Below are 17,784 nucleotides of genomic sequence, written 5' to 3' on the forward strand. Positions count from 1 at the left end.
GATCGACAAGCTCAGCGTCCTAACCCACTGAGCCACCGCGTCCCTTGAATAAAGTAAATAAAGCATATAAACAAGAAAGACAAAAATGTAATTTTTTTTAAAAAAGTACAAAGATGTTTGCTCAATATGGTTTGGTAAGGGAATGACGACTGAACACAAATATTCTTCCTACACCATATTTATTGTCATTCACATTTTCTTTAAAGTTTAGGCATATTACCTATATGATATGAGCATGTAAAAAATAAAATATTTATACATAGCAAGAATAGTTTTCATTTTCGAGAAACTGCATCTGAAGGAAACCAGATAGCCATAATTTTCTTGAAAAATGCAGAAACCTTCATTCTTAAAATCAATTAGAATTATAAACATTTTGCAGTGTTTCTCTGACAATTGTTAAATAAAACTGAAGGAAGACACACCCCAAAACATTAAATTTTCTACTTTGTTTATATCTAAACAATTGATTCAGATATTTCTGGAAAAAAGCTATTTTTCTATTGGGATAGAAACTTCAATTACCATTTTTTGCTTCGCTAATGGAGAAAACATCCTCATTATTATGACAAACTACTGAATAATTTCCCAGTTTTAGGGTACAAATTTTAGACTTAACAGACATACTACAGGGAGTGCAGAATTATTAGGCAAGTTGTATTTTTGAGGATTAATTTTATTATTGAACAACAACCATGTTCTCAATGAACCCAAAAAACTCATTAATATCAAAGCTGAATATTTTTGGAAGTAGTTTTTAGTTTGTTTTTAGTTATAGCTATTTTAGGGGGATATCTGTGTGTGCAGGTGACTATTACTGTGCATAATTATTAGGCAACTTAACAAAAAACAAATATATACCCATTTCAATTATTTATTTTTACCAGTGAAACCAATATAACATCTCAACATTCACAAATATACATTTCTGACATTCAAAAACATAACAAAAACAAATCAGTGACCAATATAGCCACCTTTCTTTGCAAGGACACTGAAAAGCCTGCCATCCATGGATTCTGTCAGTGTTTTGATCTGTTCACCATCAACATTGCGTGCAGCAGCAACCACAGCCTCCCAGACACTGTTCAGAGAGGTGTACTGTTTTCCCTCCTTGTAAATCTCACATTTGATGATGGACCACAGGTTCTCAATGGGGTTCAGATCAGGTGAACAAGGAGGCCATGTCATTAGATTTCCTTCTTTTATACCCTTTCTTGCCAGCCACGCTGTGGAGTACTTGGACGCGTGTGATGGAGCATTGTCCTGCATGAAAATCATGTTTTTCTTGAAGGATGCAGACTTCTTCCTGTACCACTGCTTGAAGAAGGTGTCTTCCAGAAACTGGCAGTAGGACTGGGAGTTGAGCTTGACTCCATCCTCAACCCGAAAAGGCCCCACAAGCTCATCTTTGATGATACCAGCCCAAACCAGTACTCCACCTCCACCTTGCTGGCGTCTGAGTCGGACTGGAGCTCTCTGCCCTTTACCAATCCAGCCACGGGCCCATCCATCTGGCCCATCAAGACTCACTCTCATTTCATCAGTCCATAAAACCTTAGAAAAATCAGTCTTGAGATATTTCTTGGCCCAGTCTTGACGTTTCAGCTTGTGTGTCTTGTTCAGTGGTGGTCGTCTTTCAGCCTTTCTTACCTTGGCCATGTCTCTGAGTATTGCACACCTTGTGCTTTTGGGCACTCCAGTGATGTTGCAGCTCTGAAATATGGCCAAACTGGTGGCAAGTGGCATCTTGGCAGCTGCACGCTTCACTTTTCTCAGTTCATGGGCAGTTATTTTGCGCCTTGGTTTCTCCACACGCTTCTTGCGACCCTGTTGACTATTTTGAATGAAACGCTTGATTGTTCGATGATCACGCTTCAGAAGCTTTGCAATTTTAAGAGTGCTGCATCCCTCTGCAAGATATCTCACTATTTTTGACTTTTCTGAGCCTGTCAAGTCCTTCTTTTGACCCATTTTGCCAAAGGAAAGGAAGTTGCCTAATAATTATGCACACCTGTTGATGTCATTAGACCACACCCCTTCTCATTACAGAGATGCACATCACCTAATATGCTTAATTGGTAGTAGGCTTTCGAGCCTATACAGCTTGGAGTAAGACAACATGCATAAAGAGGATGATGTGGTCAAAATACTCATTTGCCTAATAATTCTGCACTCCCTGTATAGTTGGATATAGTATATTTGTAGACATAGTTGGATAGTACAGTTTAGGGTCAGGTGACAGGGTCATACTAACTCTTCAAGTCCAAAGTCTAAAGCCTAAGACTGAGAGGGGTTAAAAAGCCATTGTTTTTAAGAGATGCTGCATACTTAGGTCTCCTCTGACCCTAATCATTTGCCGATCTGAATCCGAGTATAACTTACCTCTCTTTGGGAAACTCTTCCAAGTATTGTTCAACTCTGTTGTATAAAGGATAAACCCCTTCTATATCCAGTGTATCCAGCATTTGAGCCTGAAGTGTTTTGTAAAGGAGACATCCCTTTGGCAAGCCAGAGGTCTCTACTTTGTTTTTAGCTAAAAAGAATAAGTTTCAAACAGTTTTTACAGTGGATATACCAATCTCTCTGACCAAAAACAGCAAGTGGCACAAACGTAGAAGAGAATCTAGCTGTGATCCTTCTACTATATAAACACAGATTTCAAAAATGGGAAAAAGAAGCTCTGCAGTTCAGTTTCTTGCTCTAGTTTGAGAGAAATCTTCCAAAGGAGAAACAGTGAAATCAGATTTATATTGTTCTTTCCCTATACGAGAGAAGGTTCTATGAAAATGATTCTAAACAGTGTATCGTAAAATGTTGTCTAAGTTCGTCCAGAATTTGTGGGAAATGTTTTAGAAAAATAATATTTCATTATTTTGTATGTGCTCGATTTTTCTCTGATTATTCAGGAGAAGGAATAATTAGAACAGACTATTTGCTTTAACTAATCTGTATATGAAAGTACATTTTACATAATGGAATTATCTCTTTCATATTATAGTATAATTTTATTATGAATGTGGCACCAAGTATAAAACAAATATTCTGGGTTAACAGAAACCAATAATTTAAGTGTTTCTGGATTGGAAAAGTAGATGCCTAAAATACATTTTATGCTTTCTATAGTGTCATTAATTCAAGACATTAATGTCTTGAACAATGGCATTTCCTTAATGTTGCAGACGTACGCCACAATGTAGTGTTCAGCGTGTAACTCAGTAGTAGTAAAAAAGAAAAATAGAAGGGAAATCTAATTATAGATAGCACTGAGAGGATGGGTAGCTTATTTCACACCATACAAACTACAAAAAGCATCACTTTTGCAAAAAACGGAATAGGTTTATTCTCATATTTTTATCAATAGTTCAGGTTAATCAGAGATAACTGTTACTAGTAGCTTTCTGCTTAATTCTTTCTCTCTGGAAAATACCTCAGCCATCCTTAGAGTGGCTAGTTGATCCTTTTTTAAAAAAGCAGAACTTTTTCGTATTCTAAACCAATGCATACAAAGTAAATTCTGTATTAAAACTGAAAAAAGCAAATTTTAAATAGTATATTTTGGGATGTAAAGAGGCCAGAATGACATAGATATCTTGCAGCAAAAGGGAAAAAAATTCTTACCATTCCGCACTAGCTCTTTACTGAAAGCACTGGCTTCACAATAGCTTCTTCCTTGTGAGGTGTGAACTGTCTTCAAATCACCTGCTCTACAGGTATCTGTATTACTCAGTAAAATTGTTGTTATTACGTGGATCAACTCTTTCAGAATTGTCCTTGTACAATGAGGCCCACTGACCAGGCCATTTGAAGGAAAGAAGAAAGGTTTCAAATGGCAAGCAAGTTCATTCAAATCAGAGAGAGAATCCTCATTATCTTTGCAGCCATAAATTAATTCACCGTTCTGTAACAGAAAAGAAGTTAATTAATACTTTTAAAATAGTAACAAAAATAATTCAACGGTTGTAAATGGGGTATCCCAACTATACTTTCTGGTTATACTCCCAGTACTTCATAGGCGGGATGCAAAAAATAGTAAGTTGGCTTGCAAGATAGTCTCTAAATTAAAATCCTAACTTGCACAAAATAACATGAGTTTATTTGGGGGTAAAACCAGAATTTTAAAAAATGTACAGAATATTAGCCAATATGTGAAAAACTTAATTGGTCCTGATCTTATCAGAGTATGCTGCAGATGGCATGGAAATGACTATGGCTAGTAATCTACTCTACACTTTGGTAGAACAAAGGCATGATGGGCACTGGAACTTGATATCTATAGGTGATGACCTAGTAACATACTGTATATTTTTTGCAACTCAAAATGTAAGAAAAGTAAATGTAAAGTAAATAGATTAATGAAGGAAAAAGAAGAAAAAAGTAGCTATGTTGTGTGTTCGTGAAACTGCAAGAAAGGAGAAAACCACAGATTTGAATGAAGGTCTAATCTTGGAGGAAAGGATTGATGAATAAGATGCACTGAAGTGTAGGTATAGGTTTAATTATGAATGAAAAGGCTAAAATATATTTCGAAGTGTGAATTTCTACCATCAAGATTGTTCTGAGTATATATGAAGATGTAAATTCATATTTATTTAGCATATGGCATATCATACATGGACTAGCTATATATATATATATATATATATATATATATATATATATATATATATATATATATATATATATATATATATATATATATATATATATATATATATATATATATATATAAAGATCTGTGTTCAAATGCCAATGTCTAGGCCAGGGGTAGGCAACCTCGGCTCTTTTATGAGTTCATGAGTTGAAGTTCATGAGTCCTAAAAGAGCCAAGGTTGCCTAACCCTGGTCTAGGCCATCTAACAATTGAAGTGTAGCATCATTTATATTAAAAATCATAAATGTCATAGTTACATTCCAGTGAATGATGGTATCAGTTTTGGGGGGAAATATGAAAAATTCTGATTTAATGTAATTCAAGAAAAAAAGATTGATTCCATTATTAAGATAAAAATACCTAATAAAATGTTCTGAATATGGCAGATAGTATTCTAATATTGTCAAGAACTGAACTTGGGGAAAAATAGTGTGGCAAAGGGGAAAAATGAAAAATTAGTGAAGAACTTCAGAAAGAGAAAGCATAAGTCCTTTAGGAAAAGCATTACAAGACAAATTACAATCCCAACAGAATGAATGGCAACTAAATGTAAGAGAGCTTTTGGAAGAGAATAAAAAGAATTGTGTCACAGAGTGCTAATATCTGGACTGATGTTAGCAGGAAGTATGAAAATGAATGCTTGGTGGAATGATGAAAGGTATGACTGTATATAATGGGTGTGCACAGAAAAGGACAATATCTAGGAAAGCAATGAACAATACAAACAATCAAAATGTTAAAAGTCAATGAAAGTTAGGAGTGAAGTTAATTCAGGGATATGGTTAATAAAATTGATGTAGAAACTGAAAGAAAAATTTTATAGAAAAACTGTAAATGTACATCTGCAAATCTGGAAAGAAGGATAAAAAAAATTAATGACGGACTTGACTGAGAATTACCACTGGCTGTAGAGCAGGGGTGTCAAACTGGCAATGTCATGTGATATGTCGTGACGTATCGCGACTTTTTTTCCATTGCCGGCAATGGGGTGAGGGCGGTTTTGGCATGACACATCTGGCCCACAGGACAGGAGTTTGACACCCCTGCTGTAGAGAATGCTAAACAGTGCTTCAAAGAGTATGGAGCTGAAAACTGACTTATAAAATACCAAAGAATATACAATAAATGAGTGGAAGTTATATAAATGGTGATAAAAACAAGAAGATGAATTTGTAATGCAGACTTGTAATGAGCATCTTCATGCCTCAAAATAGGGAAGTGAGAGTTGCATGTGTCAAAAGAAAGTTTAAAACTAAGCTAAATATATTAGGCATGAAATTTTGTGTAGTAAAACTGTAAGATGAAATCAGTAATGAATTATGAATGTGTGTGAATTTAACGCAAAAGTGAGTAACCAGTACTAAAGAATTCTGAAGAGAGAATGAATAATCCAATCCCAAATGGTATATTAATTTGTAAGCCACCCAGAAACATCTTGTAGGGGAGATGGGCAGCTTAGAAATTTAATGAATAAAATAAAATAAATATATGAAAGAAGTGAGGAAAATGTTTGAGAAGAAATGGGGGAAAAGTGTGTGTGTGTGGGGGGGGGGGAATTCTGGTTGAATAAAGTTGATGAGATCCTCAAAGACAAATGAGAAAATTAAAGAAAAAATGAGAAATTTAAAGAACAAAACCCAATATATGACAATATTTGCACTTGGTAGAAATAAGAATGGATTCCAAGGATAGAAATTAATGAACAGATAAAATGTATGGTGCTGGTGTAAACTAGATTTAATTAGTCTTTCTCTCTTTTTCCTCTCTCCTGCCTTCGTTCACTTACTCCTTCTTGCTTTTCTCTTTACTTTGATAATTTGCTATCCTGAAAGGGAATACTGTGAAAGTAATATACATGTTATGACAACCTGAATTATAATTAGTGTGTGATAATGCATCTTTCAACTGGAAAGCTGAGTGTAAGTAATTCTTAGCTGGAAACTACTTCACCAAGCTTTTACTCAGTGATAAATAATATATCCCTATAGAAGTACTTGATCATCAAGACAAATTAAATGAAGCAGGAGAAATACTTTATTTGGAAAATGAAAGCAGAAGCTAGAGAGTAAGTTTTAAGACCCTGCCCAATTCACTGCTTTCCTCATTTTTCTCTCTCTCCTAATCACAGCAAAGAACAGCTATCAAAGTCTCTGTACATTTCTTGATCCAATACTAGGTATAAAAATTAAGATATAATTTACAAAAGAGAAAAAATATTTAATTAAGACTCAGGCTGAAATCAACCAAAACTGGAATGAAAAAACTCTTCTGAATATGAATGTAGGTCTGCAAATGCTAGAGATTGTTACATTGATTTCATCCTACTTATGGAGGAAGAGGAAATGGCACTGCCAGCCAGCAATAATTTAAGCTGAAATAGAAACTGATGTTCATCAGGCATTCATTCACTATTAGATATAAATAGGCGCCCTAGAGTGCAGTGGTTAAGTGCAGGCAAACTCTGCCCACAACTTAGAGTTTGATCCTGATGAGGCTCAAAGTTGATCCAACTTCATCTTTCCAAGGTCATTAAAATGAAGACCCCCCTGGCTGTTGGGGGCAATATACAAATAATGTTGACATCGTAAACTATACAGAGTACTGTAATGCACTGTGGGGGGTATATAAGTCTAAAGATTATTGCTATGCTACTAGCATAGCTGGTTGATGAACAGCACAGACGCTGTGGGACTGAAGCTGATCTGGAAGGCTGAGGGAAGGGAGAAAACCTTGAAAAAATTTACAGGAGGAAACTACTCCATCAAAGAACTTTATCCTTCCACAGCAGAAGATAATGGCAGCTAGCCTAGCATATTCAACCCTAACAGGGCACACAAATCGTAGTAGGGAGACAGGATAAACTGGAATGAAAAGAGAGGCTGGTTACACTAGTAATTAACCTCTGCCCTTGTATTTAAATGCTGGACTTCAAACACCTGAAGCTATGTTGCATATGTAACATAGTTTCTTGTAGTCCTTCTTTATAAAAAAAAAACAAAAAACAAAGAAGAAGCCCAGTATCTCTAATCTTTGATGTCTGTGTCTTCTGTAGGATCACAGAAATGCTAACCTGATGTAATTGATCCCTACTCAACTTCAATCCAAGACTGTCACAAAGGGACATATAGACATCCAAAAATGTATGCTTATTACAGCTTCTAACTACTAGTGTATGCTTTCTCAAATGAGCTTAATAATTCTCAGTCAGATCTTTCATTATTTTTTATACTTTTGTCCAAATTTGCAGAGTCACATTCCCTCTTCCTCTTCTATACCATTTCTCTACTTTAAACTTCCAAATCATGTTCATTAAGCACATTTCTGAATTATTTTCAGAAAATAAAAAAGGGGAAAGGGTTATTGGATTATTTCAAACAACATCAGTATAAGTAATTTGCCCAGTAAGCAAAGTGTTGATTGCTATTTTAATTAAGTCACGGAGATGGAAGTTTGGACCCTCAGAAGCTGCTTCCTAATTAAGCACATTAGATTAGAACAAAAATAATAAAGTGAAATAGGCTGACTGAGGAACCAAAGCTTCCTTGAAAAATTCAGAGCACCTTACCTTAAATATTTTTAAATTATTCTGTGCTTCATATAATAGATTTTTCAAGGCGAAGTGCATTCGCTGTTTATTTCTAAAATATATATAAAAAATTGAATATTTAAAATGAAGTGTAACCAATCCACCACTAAAATAAACATTCTCTCTGATCTATCAGATCTACTTTCAAACACAGTATTTTATTTCTAATTCTACGATCTTATGACGAACTATTCCCCACTTTAATCGTAAAATAGTTCCACTTAGAAGTCATTTGTAAGATCCATATTTTTCACATTTTTTCCTAAAAATTGTTCCAATTGTTTTTCCAATTAGCACATTATTAGCTTCTTTCAATAACCTTAATCATGCAGCTCTATACTGATTAACGTAGGAGTCCCCAACCGCTTGGCCACGGGCTGCGTGAAGGGATGGCCAGTGCAAGCGCACATGCCACCAGCGCTAGCGTCGCCCTGCACCCCTGAGCATCCTGCCAGAGTTAACGAAACCCCACCCCTGAATGGGGCAATACATAAAACCATGCCCCCTCCGGTCCACAGAAAAAAAGCTCTTCATGGAACCAGTCCCTGGTGCTCAAAAGGTTGGGGTCCTCTGGATTAACAGACTAAAACATTTCACATTCGGAGCGAAGTTCTTAAGATTTCATATAGCAGAATTGTTCAAAACAAGTACTAAGAATAACAGCAACAGCATAAAAAAGGAAATATACATAAAAATATGAAATATACTTTCTTACCCTGAGAATAGATCTAGAGGACAATATTTACTTAGATGTTTCCACTTTCCTTTTGCTACCTGTTGACAAACAGAACATATGATTTCCCAAATATGCATTCATTTATTTCTCAAATTTCCAGCTAATTTAATTTCTGGAACTGTTCAAGCTGGGAGTTCATCAATATTGTCAGACACTTCCCCTCCTGCCTTTTGTCTCCCTGTCCTCCCAGTTTAAGAAAGTTACAATCTCCAACATTCTCCTTCACACTTTTCCCAACAAAAGCATTTCCCTCCACTTTCATGAAAGTGTGGATTAATGCAAATAAAATGGCCTTCACAACTGAAAATGAAGTGAGTTTTGACTTATAAATAATTATATATGCCATATTCAAATGGAGCATTAATTCCACTCTTTGTTGTGATTCAGGGTCAGCCTGTGGGTTTGGCAGTTGGGTCGGACGATTCAGAGGAGGAGGAGGGGGGTGTTGAAGAGCTTGCTGAGAATAATATTGAGGCTCCACAGAGCCCTCAGCCAGGCCCCTCCCATCTGGTCACGACGCAGACCAAGCTGTGTGAGCCTGACAGCGTGGATGAAGATGACCCACAGCTGGCCCTGTTCAAGGACGCCCGACGCAGGAGGCAGTCAATCAGGAGTAAACAGAGGAAGGCAATGGGGCACCTCGGAAGGAGGCAGAGAGAAGCCACGCCCTGAACTGTATAAAAGGGGAATGCGTGGGAGGGCTGGTTTGCTGAAGGCAACCGTTTGAATAGCTCCTGTTTCATGGTTCGTGTTTGCTCTCTTTGCTGTTTGCTCTGTTTATGTTTTTATGTTAATAAATTTGGCAGGCTTAGTTCCAGCCTCTTGCCTTCTTGTAAAAGGGGTTGTCCCTGCCTTTTCTGCAGGGCCGGTAGCAGGCTGGTACAGAACACTCTTATCAAAAGCTTACAATTCACTTAAGTTGTACATTACCTTTAGATGCTGGTGCATGCAGTAACGACAAACTTTATATTTTATCTCTTGTGAAACATGACTGGAAAAGGGGAGAAATCCACATTTTGGCTGCAAGAATAAATGCAGTTTAAAATTTAGAACACCTTCACTTTGTATTTAAAACTAATACAACCCCCCCATGCCCTCCCAATAACTAATAAGGTCTTTAGGGTCTTTCAATCTTTTGGTGAAGTCTTATGAAAAGCAATACACAAACCTTCTACCCCTAATCCACACAAAGAACAGAAATATTTATTTTACTCTTGCTATAAAACATTTGATATATTCCCAGAAGTATTTGACATAAATCTAAATGGCTCTAACATTTTTCAATTGTTCAAATTTCAAATTTTCAAATATTTAAATCTGCATAAGTGCCACCCAAAAAAGAAGAATAATTTCAATGTATTTGATGTCATTAAGGAGGAATGCTGGAACAAAATCATTCTAAGAACACAGTTTCATTCTACTTTCTTTGTGAGAAGTAGCCATCAGGATGGGTATACAAAATGATCTATGTTATAGTTTTATTCTAAATAATTTTGCCTGTTTGAAATGGGCTTCAAAACTTTTTATGACTTTAAATAAGTTGTAAAATACCATTTCATCCTTATAGTTACTTCCTCTAATGGAAACCAAACAGTAAAATTATGTTTTGACATTGTTTAACATTTCATTCATTCAGCTAATAAAATTAAAGTGGTATAATAGCAACAATGTGAACACAAAGTATTGATTGTATCAAATTCCTGATGTACTCACCTTAATTTCTATACAAAGTTTAGGGCGATGTTCAACAAAATGCATCCTGGTGAGATTAGGAAGGCACAAAGCATAACCACTAAGATAATCCATGTCTTTATCACAGCGTGATTCTAAAGAAAAAGAAGAAGTAACTGCTTATACCCATGTTTAATACTTCAACTTTTTGAGTACTACAAATAAACACACAGCCATCAACTACTCCCTCATATAGTTAATGTGAATGGTTCAGGCCTGCCCTTCCATTTATACTAACAAATTTCCTATCTTTAATACCATTTTCTATGATTAGTCAAATCCCTACAAGGAATCAGGCTCAAATTATGGATATACAGACATTATGGTATGTATGTTTATATCCAATAAAAGCATAATATATTAACTGAGAAAGATTTTTTAGAAAATACAGGAAATCTCTCGAAAGTTCTAAAACAGCTACAAAACAAAAAGCCATCAGCATTTCAATATTTTTTATTTGAGAAAAAAATCTTATACAGTCATGGCCGAAATTGTTGGCACCCCAGAAATTTTTCCAGAAAATCAAGTATTTCTCACAGAAAAGTATTGCAGGAACACATGTTTTGCTATACACAGGTTTATTCCCTTTGTGTGTATTGGAACACAACAAAAAAAGGGAGGAAAAAAAGCAAATTGGACATAATGTCAAACAAAACTCCAAAAATGGGCTGGACAAAATTACTGGCACCCTTAACTTAATATTTGGTTGCACACCCTTTGGAAAAAATAACTCAAATCAGTCGCTTCCTATAACCATCAATAAGCTTCTTACACCTCTCACCCGGAATTTTGGACCACTCTTCCTTTGCAAACTGCTCCAGGTATCTCTTATTGGAAGGGCGCCTTTTCCCAACAGCAATTTTAAGATCTCTCCACAGGTGTTCAATGGGATTCAGATCTGGACTCATTGCTGGCCACTTCAGAACTGTCCAGTGCTTTCTTGCCATCCATTTCTGGGTGCTTTTTGACGTATGTTTGGGGTCATTGTCCTGCTGGAAAACCCAAGATCTCAGACGCAAACCCAGCTTTCTGACACTGGGCTCCACAGTGCGACCCAAAATCCTTTGGTAATCCTCAGATTTCATGATGCCTTGCACACATTCAAGGCACCCAGTGCCAGAGGCAGCAAAACAACCCCAAAACATCATTGAACCTCCACCATATTTGACTGTAGGTACTGTGTTCTTTTCTTTGTAGGCCTCATTTTGTTTTTGGTAAACAGTAGAATGATGTGCTTTACCAAAAAGCTCTATCTTGGTCTCATCTGTCCACAAGACGTTTTCCCAGAAGGATTTTGGCTTACTCAAGTACATTTTGGCAAACTATAATCTTGCTTTTTTATGTCTCTGTGTCAGCAGTGAGGTCCTCCTGGGTCTCCTGCCATAGCGTTTCATTTCATTTAAATGTCGACGGATAGTTCACGCTGACACTGATGCTCCCTGAGCCTGCAGGACAGCTTGCATTCCTTTGGAACTTGTTTGGGGCTGCTTATCCACCATCTGGACTATCCTGCGTTGCAACCTTTCATCAATTTTTCTCTTCCGTCCAAAACCAGGGAGATTAACTACAGTGCCATGGGTTGCAAACTTTTTGATAATGTTGCGCACTGTGGACAAAGGCAAATCTAGATCTCTGGAGATAGACTTGTAACCTTGAGATTGTTGACATTTGTCCACAATTTTGGTTCTCAAGTCTTCTCCTCTTTCTGTTGTCCATGCTTAGTGTGGCACACACAGACACACAATGCAAAGACTAAGTGAACTTCTCTCCTTTTCATCTGCTTTCAGGTGTGATTTTTATATTGCCCACACTTGTTACTTGCCCCAGGTGAGTTTAAAGGAGCATCACATGCTTGAAACAATCTTGTTTATCCACAATTTTGAAAGGGTGCCAATAATTTTGTCCAGCCCATTTTTGGAGTTTTGTTTGACATTATGTCCAATTTGCTTTTTTTCCTCCCTTTTTTGTTGTGTTCCAATACACACAAAGGGAATAAACGTGTATAGCAAAACATGTGTTCCTGCAATACTTTTCTGTGAGAAATACTTGATTTTCTGGAAAAATTTCTGGGGTGCCAACAATTTCCGCCATGACTGTATGCTTGAATAGTGTCATTCCTGGATTTCAATATGGGAAACCCACAATGAAATCCCTACAAATTACCAAATAAGCACAGACTCACAGGCATAGTTGAGAGTGTATAACTTCTGCTTTGAACTCTTTTAAGGAAGGAAGGGTGGAATACAAACACAGAACATACTATTGTGCTCAACACACATAAACTTTCCATGTTATTCAATACAGGAGACCAATAACTTTGTTATTACTTTCCCAAAACTGCCAAAACAAATTTCAATCAAATGCATTTCTAAGTTGAATGCTATCTGCATTTTACCCAATGCATGTTATTACATTTTAAAATGCATGTCTGAAATGTTTCCTAAAAGTAATAGAAGAATGGATGTGAAGATGGCAAAATTTTCACAGATGACAGAATTGATTGGTTTGTTTGAGATAAATTTAAATACTTTTATAAAAGACTGTAACCCCTTTATGGACTTTTTGTTGAAAATGGAAAAAAATGAGGGTAACATTTGGATTTGTAAATTAAAAAGGGCTGAAAATGGGATACAAGTGATCATTGTAATGTAATCTTAGAAAGGAAGGAAGCAAGTATGTTGCAATGAAGACTGGAAGTCACTTCTTTAATTATCTTTTGTTTAGTTTCTCTTTTCGTTATCTGTATTGCTTTTTACACTTTTTCTTTTATATTTTCCAGTTTATTTTTTTATTTATGTTTTCATAAATAATAAACACTTTCATTCATGTAAAAGTGTTCAATAAAAATTGTAAGTAGTCTTGGGGGAAAATGAAATATTTGCCAAAATAATAGGATATGGCTTAATTCAATTATACAAATATTCCAGCATCTATGTAGCAATTGTGCTGAAAAATTCTCTGAAGTAATTATCTGAAAAATACAAGATCTTAAAATTTACTTTGGATTTTGAATCATGATATGAAGTTCGGCTACATGGTAGACAGGTTAAGTGTTAAGACGGTTTGAAATATCAACTTGTTTCAAAAGTAAATAAGTATCTTCTAATCAATCTTGGATGATTGTAAAAATGTAAATGATTAATCAACTCAGCCCTCATTTAGTCTGGGAGGGAAGATTAGGATCCTACATTTAGGTGTACAGGTGGGGATGAGACAGCATATAGGGCGGAGGTACAAAAACTATCCATATGGTGTAGTAACAACAACTTGCACCTAAACATCGGCAAGACGAAAGAGATGGTGTTAGACTTCCGGAGAAAAAAGGAGGAACCTGCCCCACTTTTCATCGGAGAGAACTGTGTAGAGAGAGTTTCCTCCTTTAAATTTCTGGGAGTCTACCTCTGTGAAGATCTGACCTGGAAAGTTAACACAACACAGGTGGCTAGAAAGGCCCAACAGAGGCTTCACTTTCTTAGGGTCTTGTGGAAGAACAGGGTAGAACAACAGCTAATGACCCTCTTTTACCGGTCTACTATAGAGAGCGTCCTCTCGTATGGTATTGTGGTTTGGTATGCTGGTCTGACAGCCGCGGATAGGAAAGTATTACAGAGGGTAGTGAGCACAGCACAAGACATTGTGGGCTGTTCCCTGACACCACTGGATGACATCGCCAGGGCTCGTTGCCTTGGAAGAGTGAGGAAGATTCTCAGGGATGACTCACACCCTGGACGGTATCTCTTTACTCTCCTACCATCCGGTAGGAGATATAGGAATATAGCCAGCTGTACCAACAGGCTGAAAAATAGCTTTTATCCGTGGGCTGTTAGGCTTTTAAATGGGACATAATCTTATGCAGAATTGACTTGGGAGGCCGGTGTGTGGTGTAGTTGGTTCACATAGTGTGGTGGGATGGAGGGTTTGTTGTCACTGTGTGTTGGGGGGAAGAGAGCACGGGGGGAGGCTCAGCTAATCTTAATGTACACATGTTGTACTTTGACAATAAAGGTTTATTATTTATTTATTATTATTATTATTTATAGGCAAGCTGGAAAAAAATCAGAAGTAAAGCAGTGGTTGGACACTTCCATATTGATACCAAATAACCAATAGGACATGTTTATGTAGTGGAGCTGGGGTGAGAATGGGGCCAGCTGAGAGGTTTTGCGGGAGCCCTACTGATCCGGCAGGGAAATGAGGAGCTCCGGCGGCTGCTGTGGGTCTGGCGACGGGGCGTAGTTCTGAGGAAAGAAGAAAAGAGAGGAGGAAACCGACGTGGAAGAGGAGAGAGACTGGAAGGTGGCGTTTAGCTGGACGTCAAGCAGACCCAGCTGAGGAAGAAAAAAAAGAGTACCTTATTGGAGCCTGCAGTCCAGGGCCAGCTGAGCAAAGAGATAGAGAGTAAGAAGGTGGGGTCTTTGTGTTTTTCTGCTTTGTTGCAGGCAAGCTGGACGAAGAGGGGGGGACAGCGAGCGAGAGTAACTTGCTGAAGTTAGAGGGAGAGAGGGTAGGTTGGGGAGTTTTATTTCTTCACCCTTGTTGGAGCAAGCTGGGCGGAGGGGGAGCCAGGAAAGAGTTTGACCGGGTTGAGGGTACGTCTTTTAGTGGGGAGTAGAAGGGTTTTTATAGGATCAGCTGGAGGAGGCAAAAAGGAGATAAGGAAGGGGGGAGATTACGTATAGTGAGGGCAGAGAGAGACAAGAAGAGTGGATAAAGGAGGGCCCATGTGAGCTCCAGAGAGGGGACTGATTACCAGCATCTTAGGCAAGTTGCTGTCACTGGGAGGCTGACTACCATCGTCATAGAAAAGTTGCTTTTACCAGAGACTGGCTAACGTCGTCCTAAGCAGGTTGCTGTTACCAGAGACTGACTACCATTGTCTTACGCAAGCTACTGTTACCAGGAACTGACTACCATCGTGGTACACCGACTGTTACCAGGAACTGACTACCATTGCCCTCCTGTAAGCTCTTTCTGCCTGAGATCAACTATCATCATTCCACATGAGTTACCTTCGAGAGAGATCGACCATCACTGCCCCATGTGCGTGGCTGCTGACTGTGACTGAGCATCACCGTGCTACGTGCCCTGTCAGGCAGAGGTGCCAACGTGAGAGACCCCTTGGGCTGGCAGCCAGCCGAAGAGGAGGTCAGGAGGGCCCAGACTTTAGCGGTCCCTTCAGGGGTGGTGCTACATATATTTAATCACAAACAATCAAACTCAAGTCAGGATAGTCTTTATTTTGGTTTATACCAGGGGTGTCAAACTCAATTTCATTGAGGGCCGCATCAGCATTGCAGTTGCCCTCAGGGGGCTGGGTGGGTATGGCCAGGGTGGGCGTGGCTAGAGTGCACATGGCCTACTGGGGGTGGGCGTGGCCAGCTCTACATCATTCGCATCAAAGGTGCCTATGGGGGCCTGGGCAGGAGTGGGACAGATCTGAGGGTCTTTGGCGGAAGGACGGTCTCTGGGCCAGGGCCAAGGCAGTGGGGGCCGTTCCCTCACTGTTTCCAGGATGGCTTCGTGGGCCAGATGAAACCACTTCGCGGGCCGGATCCGGCCCCCAGGCCTTGTGTTTGACATGTCTGGTTTATACTATGCTGGAGAAAGGTGTCTACTTAATGTAAAAACAGAAATAAAAACAAATAATCTATCCCATACATAATATCAAATATGCGATGTATTAGATGTTAGAGATGTTAATTATTCACCCAATAAATATAATAGGCACAAATAAATTATACTCCATTAACTAAATAAATTTTGATCCAACTTTGGGGAAAATATTTAAGAGATGTGCTTCCTATTGCAGCAAAGCCCATGTGGGTTTTTTATTATTATTTTGCAATCAAATACAAGTTGAACCAGTTCTAGCATCAAACAATATGCTATTATACTGCTACATTTTTCTCTTTTAAAAGGGCAAGTTATTCTGAAAAAGGAAATACACTATTTGCCTATTCGCTGGCCTAACCTGCTTTTATTGTCCTGAGTGTGTGTGTGTGTGTGTGTGTGTGTGTGTGTATACACACACATACAATTACAACTGTAATGAAGTATTTGTGTCCCAGTTAATTATGTGTTCAACACTTATTAACAATGGAAAATCCAATTCCAACATGAAATGAGAGACAGCAGGGGAAAACAGAAGCCAGTGTATTCAAGTATCTAGACAGGTATATAAACTAATAGATCAAGCTACACAAACCTTTTCAGGAACATACTTGGCAGCAAAGAGGCATTATAGGGGTAAACTCCAAAAATTTAGCTTGAGAACAAAGGCTAAATTTGGCATAATTTAACTTGTGTTGAATTGAAATTACAGTAAATATAATTAACCTTATTGTTCCATACAGCACATTAGAAACTAAAATTTCTGGAGGGACCCAAGAATTGAGTTTCAGAAGACAATATACAATTCTGAAATCTCAGTTTGTTTAGCTCCACTGTATGAAAAGAGTACGGATAGTCCTTGACTTATGACCACAATTGAGACTACAATTTCCATTGCTAAACAAGGTAGTTGTTAAGTGAGTCGTGTCCAATTTTATGACCTTTTTGCCATGATTATAAAGCTAATCACTGCAGTTGTTAAGTGAATCATGTGGTCACTACGTGAATCTGGCTTCCCTCACTTTGCTTGTTGGGAGCTAGCTGGGAAGGTTGCAAGTGACAATCACATGCAACCACTGTAAGTACCTGTCAGTTGTCAAATACCCAAATTTTGATCATCTGACCACAGGGTTTCTGCAACAGTCATTAACTGCAAAGACTGGTTGTAAGTCACTTTTTTCATTGCCACTGTAATTTTGACCGGATGCTAAAAGAATAGTTGTAAATCGAGAACTACCTACCTATACTGAAGGCAACACCAATGTTTTTTCTGATAACTGAACAATTAATTCTATAAGCAAGATCTGCTTGTCACGTGAATGTAATTACACCATTAAAAATTTGGGGGCTAAACACAAGACAAGAATCATGTGGTTATAATCTACATAAAGCTAATTTTCTTATTCTCAGCGGTAGTAATAATTCTTGTACGGAAGATTTCAAGGGAATAACAGGGCAATAAACTAG

The 17,784-nt window shown here is 37.8% G+C and overlaps 1 protein-coding gene across 1 annotated transcript in view; it reads right to left on the minus strand.

The window, feature by feature from the left end:
• The window catches only part of IPPK (inositol-pentakisphosphate 2-kinase), a 39,665-nt gene that overhangs the window by 8,276 nt on the left and 13,605 nt on the right, over positions 1 to 17,784 (minus strand). The window contains exons 5-10 of the mRNA XM_083353883.1: positions 10,690 to 10,802; positions 9,907 to 9,996; positions 8,956 to 9,014; positions 8,220 to 8,292; positions 3,622 to 3,901; positions 2,386 to 2,536 (exon numbers count right to left, since the gene is read on the minus strand). Of these exons, the coding sequence (XP_083210009.1) occupies positions 2,386 to 2,536; positions 3,622 to 3,901; positions 8,220 to 8,292; positions 8,956 to 9,014; positions 9,907 to 9,996; positions 10,690 to 10,802 (766 nt within the window). The remainder of the gene's footprint in view (positions 1 to 2,385; positions 2,537 to 3,621; positions 3,902 to 8,219; positions 8,293 to 8,955; positions 9,015 to 9,906; positions 9,997 to 10,689; positions 10,803 to 17,784) is intronic.

Source organism: Vipera ursinii (assembly GCF_947247035.1).
Source record: "Vipera ursinii genome assembly, chromosome: 2".
Taxonomy (NCBI): Eukaryota; Metazoa; Chordata; class Lepidosauria; order Squamata; family Viperidae; genus Vipera; species Vipera ursinii.